Source organism: Sinocyclocheilus anshuiensis, unplaced genomic scaffold, assembly GCF_001515605.1.
Source record: "Sinocyclocheilus anshuiensis isolate Anshui unplaced genomic scaffold, SAMN03320099.WGS_v1.1 scaffold208, whole genome shotgun sequence".
Classification (NCBI taxonomy): Eukaryota; Metazoa; Chordata; class Actinopteri; order Cypriniformes; family Cyprinidae; genus Sinocyclocheilus; species Sinocyclocheilus anshuiensis.
In genome coordinates this window covers 2,017,618-2,025,296 of record NW_015557186.1, presented here as the reverse complement: position 1 = coordinate 2,025,296, position 7,679 = coordinate 2,017,618, and the positions used below count along the sequence as shown (strand labels likewise).

At 32.0% G+C, this 7,679-nt stretch overlaps 1 protein-coding gene across 1 annotated transcript in view; it reads left to right on the top strand.

The window, feature by feature from the left end:
* Nucleotides 1–2,719: 2,719 nt before the first annotated feature.
* LOC107678738 (1-phosphatidylinositol 4,5-bisphosphate phosphodiesterase beta-1-like) overlaps nucleotides 2,720–7,679 on the top strand; it is a 72,401-nt gene continuing 67,441 nt past the window's right edge. Inside the window, exon 1 of the mRNA XM_016474115.1 lies at nucleotides 2,720–2,851. Coding sequence (XP_016329601.1) covers nucleotides 2,753–2,851 — 99 coding nt within the window. The 5' untranslated portion in view covers nucleotides 2,720–2,752. The remainder of the gene's footprint in view (nucleotides 2,852–7,679) is intronic.

Sequence of the window (7,679 nt, the reverse complement as noted above, 5' to 3'; positions counted from 1 at the left end):
ATTGCTGCTGCTGCAGGAGCACATGATTCAACACAAGCAGGAAATACAGCAGCGGCGGCGCTTAAAGCTGAACTCGACAGATGTGAATAAAGCACCTCTGCAGAAACACACACACACGCCTGTATACTGCACATATTATACTGGTACCGATAAAAAATAATATTTTAATAAATAATACAGTTTTTTATTTTATATATTTATATATAAATATCATATTTTAAAAAAGGTTTTTAGTTCAAAAAATTAAAAATATATTATATATATATTGATATTGATATTACATATTACATACAACTGTGTGTGTCTATTTTATATAATATATTGCTGATTATGTGCCTACAGTATTTTCAAAAAACAATAGTCTCTTGAAGAAACGGTCTATTTCAGGGTTTGTTATCTAATCTGTCCCACACACTATGAATTTAATTGTGGATTTTATGAAGTTACGTTATTTCCCGTATATGTGAGCTCTGTTCAGGAACAGTCTTACATAACACATCACAGTATAACTCACAAAAACCTGCCTGCTTCATAAATAATAAATAACAAAAATGCTCAGATGAGGTTTTGTCCTAATCAAAGATCATTTGTATATAATTTGAGTATTTTTGCTGCAGTTCTGTTAAATCACACCTGATCACACTTTGACGCTTATAGATCAATATATAACAGCCAATTTAATCTTCATGTACTTTCAAGCTGACTATAACACAATAATAATAATAATAATAATAATAATAATAATAATAATAGAATTAAAAATAGCTGTTTTTCTTTCTTGTAGGTTTCCCAGAAGTGGAACTGAAACAAAACTTGTGAATGTGACTTATATGAATATAAACATTGATCATATTGTATCTGACAATATTAGCATATTATATTATAGGCCTAATTATCATCACTGGTCTGAATTAATATTGATGCAGCCTAATTGAAAGATTAATTAATTGAACATAAATTACTTTTCATTTTCTAGAAACTAATCAGGCATGCTCTATCGTTTTGCATTAGATAAATAAGCTTATAGATTAGTTTGTAAGAGATGAAAGATGAGAAGTTAATATATGAGACGCATGATTGCATTCAGGGCTGAACTGTATAGGATTTAGATTCCCAGATGTGGGAGAGGAAAAAGAAGACTCCCAAAAGAGGTGCCAGCGCTGTCTTTGTCAGTCAATATTAGTGCATTAGTGTTTTAATTATCACCATCCGCCTGAATTGGTCAATAATGGAAGCAGATTATATCAGGGTTTATTTTGTCCAGTTTGTTCAGTGTGCCTCTTTCTGTGCCGGTTACACAGTTTCAGCTTTCCTTCTGTATACTTGAATGTTTTGATGGCTGTTTGTGCATCAAGCATGAATCATATTCTAGATTTGAGCTGTATTATGATCACATTAAAAAAGAAATGTATAATGTTGTCAATAACAAATCATTATCTGTTGTTGCTCTAAATTTCATAATGAGAATGATATGGTCAGTGTATGAAACAAATACTACCATGATGTATAAATACTTAAATTAAAAGTTAACTTAATGTTTTTTTTTTAATGTCACAATGCAAAAAAAAACAAAAACCCGAATGCTAATAAATAGGCTTTAAAATAGTTATTTTTTCATTCTTTATATATGTATTCATAAAATGCATATTCTTTTAAATTCCTTCTGCATAATATCATTGTGCATTTAAACTTTTATTTGTAATTTAAGTCACATTTTAGTCACATTACAATAGGTTACTAAAAGAGAAAAGGCGCTTAATTGTCGTAAAAAAATATTTCACAATGCAAAAAATCTTAATGACAATAAAACTAGTTTTTTTTCTTTATATGTGTATTTATAACATATGCATTCTTTTTATTTCTGACTGCAGCATACTGTATTATTGTGCATTTAAACTTTGATTTATTTGTCATTTGATTTATTTTAATTAACCTACATTATAATAGGTTACTAAAAGGGAAAAGTGCTTAATTGTTATGAAAAATGTTCACAATGCAAAAAATCTTACTGGTAAAAATATAAATATACTTAAAAATAAACGTAAACAATTTTGTACATTTTTTTAAATAGCATTTCATTTCCCACTGCAACATATTTAAGCATTTAAACTTTGATTTATTTGTAAGTAGTAAAAATATAAATATACTTAAAAATAAACGTAAACAATTTTGTAAATTTTTTTAAATAGCATTTCATTTCCCACTGCAACATATTTAAGCATTTAAACTTTGATTTATTTGTAAGTGTTGTAATAGATAAAATTATGCTGATTTCTATAGCTGGCAAAAATCCCCGCGAGTGTCCTGCCTGCATTCTCTTTGCAGAGGTGTTATGAAATGTTTCATTGTGCCGTTTCCTCCAGCAGGGGAGGGATGCGATGCGCACTAGGAGGCGCTGGATCTCAGTGCACACATGTGCGGAGGACACTCTCTCTCTCTCTCTCTCTCTCTCTCTCTCACTCCATCATTTATTATCGCTCTTTGTCACTGCTGCTCATTTGCTCCGCGTCTTCGATCACTCCTTTCGTTCTCAATCACAAATCGTTCAGTCCAATCAGACAGCATGCGTTTAACGCGTCCGCGCGCCAAGCGCTTCTAAATGACCATCCGTGCGCGTAAAGCGTTTCCATTCACCACAACTGGTCCGCTGTCATCCAGCGCGCTCCGCTTTGGCTTCTTCCCGGAGAAGAAAGAGAGAGACTCTCTAGAGATTTTTTCCCCCGCAGCTTTGGGTGTAAATGTTGACGCTTGAATGGCTGGAGCACAACCTGGCGTCCATGCGCTTCAACTCAAGCCGGTGCGCGTGTCTGAGAGTCTGAAGCGAGGCAGCAGATTTATGAAATGGGATGAGGTAAGTCACCAGCATCAGCCTGTGTGTGTGTGTGTGTGTGTGTGTGTGCGGGTGTTTGACGTCTTCAAGTCAGAGAATGAATGCTTTTGCGGTGAATGCGGTTTGTTCGAGCGCTCGCGCGGATGTTGCATTGTTTACAAGCCCAACATCAACCCAGCAAACGCCGCAGACCCTCTCAATCAGCTCCCCATTGATCTTTACTGAGGTTAGACGGGGTCTGATAGAGGAACGCGCCCTGTTTCGAGGTCTCAAGTCCATCAGCATGTTCCCAGCCTTCACAGACTCCATCTGGAGCGAGTGTCAGAGTCTCTGCAGAGCCTCAAGAGAATGACATCAGGCTACTTTGTGTGCAGTAATGTATCACTGCATCAATCTGTCACTAGAAACCTGACTGCACTAATGCAACAAGCTCTCATGCGATTCCTCGCTATGTGTTGTGATATGAAACCTTTAAAAACAAGCATGCAGTTTTCTAGAGTGTGTCGCATTTTGTAGCGAGTGATGCATGAGCATTGATTGAGTGCTGAGGATCTCTTACACATTCACCTGTTGGATGAAAGAGTTTTCTGTGAGAAAAACTCCCTGCAGCTCCAGATGAAGGAATTTAAGGGTTTTGTGTAAGATAAATGTCTAATATTTTCTGTATTTCAAAGCATACCTGATTTGTTTAGTTGTTTCTTCTATTGCAGAGGCTTTATTTTGTATCAGAGATTTTAAGAAATGAGGGGTTCTGCTGAATATTTAGCACATTCTCCTTACACTGAAAAGAAAAACTGATGTAGAAACAGTTTACAATTAAGTTTTACGCATTGAAGTAAATGTAAAATTGACAAGAGACTGACTGAAGTAGGATTTACTCGTAAAACGTATTCCAATAATCTTTGTTTTTATTTACAACTGTGAAAAATCCTTTTGAAAGTGTAAAAAATTACATTTGGTAGTTGATCAATATAGGCTTTAATGGAATTGAGCTTTTAGTTCATGCAGATCCATTCATTTCATTTTCATTACACCATTAATTAAAAATCAACTGTAATTCAGGTTTTGATGCGTTTGTTTTACACAGTAAAACATTTGTTGATTAACGTCAGTACTTTTGTCTATTAATGCTCTAAAGCCAAAAATAAAATCATTGCATTCATTTTGGAAACATCTGCTATAAATTCTGTCCAAAAAAAAAAAAAACTGGTTTATTAGTGTAACTAAGTCTGATACCATTTTTCTAGCATTTTTTTTCTAATTTAAACACTTTTTTTTCCAATACAAATTATCAGCAGAACAAGAAACATTAATGTGCATTTGAGAACGTTTGGTGTGTTTGGAGGTTTTGTAAACTATCCAAGTAAAGCATTTGTTGTTGTTCGTAACATCAGTACTTTTGTCTATTGTGTAATGCTCTAAGGCCAAGTATAAAAGCCATTCTTGGTCATTTTTAATCATTCATTTTAGAAACTGCTGCTATTCTTTCCCAAGAAGCTACCAGAGATTTTAAGAAGTGAGGCGTTTCATTTAATATTTATCATGTTCTCTGTAATATTACATTTAGTTACATTGTTCAACATATTGGTTGAACAATATGGTTTATAATGTCCAATTCTTGGACTTTTGCTTTTAGTTCACACAGATCTTGAATATTTGGTTACATCATTAATCAAAAATCAACTGTAATTCAACTATTAAGAGATTTTGAGATTCCGTTCTGTAGTAAAACATTTGTTGATGTTGGTAACAACAGTACTTTGGTCTGTTATGTAATGCTCTAAAAATAATAAAGAATGGCTTTTATATTTAGATTTAATCATAGAGGCTACATTCATGTTAGAAACTGCTGCTATAAATTCTGTTTAAAAAAGCTGGTAGTACATTGAAGTCTGATATACTTTTCAACATTTTCTAGCAGTTTTTTCTAATTTCATTCATTTAAAAAAAAATGTTCATTACAAATGACAAAAAAGCTGGTTCATTATATAAGTCTGATCGCATTTTTTTTCCAGCATTTCTAGATTTTTTCTAGCATTTTTTCTAATTTAAACACTTTTTTATGCAAATGATCCAGAATGCAACATTTGTTGATGTTGGTAATATCAGTACTTTTGTCTATTATATAATGCTCTAAAGCTAAATACATTAATTTTCAAAACTTCTGCTATAAATTCTGTCCAATAAAGCTGGTTTATTATGTTATGCAATTTTAGGTAGTACACTTAAGTCTGATACCATTTTCAGCATTATTATTATTATTTTTCTTTATTTAATTAATTTTAAATTTTTTTTTTCATAAAAAATTACAAAAAAACCTGGTTTATTATGTTAGTGTAACTACGTCGGATACCTTTTTTTTCAGCATTTCTAGATTTTTCTAGCATTTTTTCTAATTTAAACATTTTTATGCAAATGATCCAGAATACAACATTTGTTGATGTTGGTAATATCAGTACTTTTGTCTATTATATAATGCTCTAAAGCTAAATACATTCATTTTCGAAGCTTCTACTATGAATTCTGTCCAAAAAAGCTGGTTTATTATGTTATGCAATTTTAAGTAGTACACTTAAGTCTGATACCATTTTCAGCATTTTTTATTTAAATTTTTTAAATTTCATTCATTTGAAACTGTTTTTTTTTCATTAAAAATGACAAAAAAGCTGGTTTATTATGTTAGTGTAACTAAGTCTGATACAATTTTTTTTCAGCATTTCTAGATTTTTTTCTAGCATTTTTTCTAATTTAAACACGTTTATATGCAAATGATCCAGAATACAACATTTGTTGATGTTGGTAATATCAGTACTTTTGTCTATTATATAATGCTCTAAAGCTAAATACATTCATTTTCGAAACTTCTGCTATGAATTCTGTCCAAAAAAGCTGGTTTATTATGTTATGCAATTTTAGGTAGTACACTTAAGTCTGATACCATTTTCAGCATTTTTTCCTCATTTAACATTTTTTTATCACACATTTTTAGATGCCATTTATCTAGTATTCTCTACCATTTTTATCTCATTTAAACACATTTGCATTACAAATGAACAACATCATAAGAATAATTCACATAATTAACATGGATTTTAGAATGTAGTTGAACAAAACCTGATGATCATGTTCTCCAGAATGATTTGAGATGTTACAAAGGAAGAAGAAAATCAGTCTCTGTGCCTCAAATTGAATGATATTTCCAAGAATCTGAAATATTGCTTAATTTTGCATCTTGGTTTTACATTTTCAAGTTTAAAAGGGGACAAAATCGTGCTCTTTTAGAAGCTGTAATCACTAAGTAGGTGTGAGTTTTCTGGAGGAGTCTGACTGCCATCAGCACAATAATGCTGTACAGCTTTACGTGAGCTTATGCTGAAAATGTTGACGTTTAAAAGCTTTTCTCTGCAAATAAAACGGGAAATGTTGGCCTGTTGCTATGGCAACTTTCATGCTTTAAATTCCCATCTTCCTTGCCTGCCTTACATTAGCAAAGACACAACTTAGATGTGCAGTTAGAATGTGGGCAGACCCACGCAAGAGCTAAAATAACACAATCAGTTACAGATCTCTGTGGAGAGGACGCCGTCGGCTTGAGGGGCGAATGCTCCCCTTTCCTCAGCGGATGAGACGTTAGCTTTGCCCCTTGTCTTTTCAAATGTTCTGTGACTTGAATGTTGTGACTTCCACCGGTTGGTAAATTATTACCAGCCTGCATGAATCACACAAATATAGAGCGCTTATGCAACGTCTGAGTCAAACCTCAAATTTCGGTCCATCCCGAGACTGTATCGAGAAACATGTTTTCAAGTGGATTGCCACAGAAATCCCAAGTGTTTTTCTTGCGCGAGGCAAGATTAGTCTTTAGCTCCCACTGAAACATGACGTCAGCTTACAGAAGACTTTGATTCTGCTGTGCTTTTTATTCTGAGTACTTAAAATAACTCCTGCAGTTGACTGTACAGACCATATGATATCAAAATCAGACCTTTAGCTTCTGTTATTTTAGTATATACTATTAGCTTTTGTTCATATTTGGAATTTTATTTTTAGTTTTGTTGTGTTTTTGTCATTTTATTAATTTATATGTTTTTTATTAATTTGTACTTATTAGTTTTTGTTTAATTTTAGTCAGTTTAGTACTTCAAGCTAAACTAAATGAAAATGAGAAATATTTTATTTTATATATGCATTTGATTTTTTATTTAAGTTTATTTTATTTCAAGTAACAATTTTTATTATTATTATTATTGAATTTTATGGGTTATATTCTGCCATATATGATATTAAAATTTTACTTTTATTGATTTTATTCCATCTGTTTGCTCTGAGCCACTATTATTTTAGTATATACTATTAGTTTTAGTTAATATTTTTATTTTATTTTTAGTAATTTTGTTGTGTGCTTTTGTTATTAGTCTATATAGTTTTTATTCATTTTTATTTATTAGTATTGTTTTATTTAAATTATTTTAATATTTAAAATTAAACTGAATGAAAATGATAAATATTTTATTTGATATTTATATATTTATATTTTATATTATTTCTCTTAACATTAATTTCAAGTAACTATTTGTTTATTTGTTTGTTTGGTTGGTTTTACTTTTAGTTAATCATAATAACCCTGCTCTATATGCTAGTTTAAAAGGAAACTTTCAGCAGATATCGTCTCAGGTTACTTATGTAACCATGGTTCCCTGAGTAGGGAATGAGACACTGCGTCCTCTACGGGTCGCTATGGGGAACGCCTCGTCGTGACCCGTGTCTGAAGCATACATTGAAAAAACACCAAAAACACGTTGGCCGGCGACAGCCATGACGTCACTACCGGTGCAACTATAGTATAAAT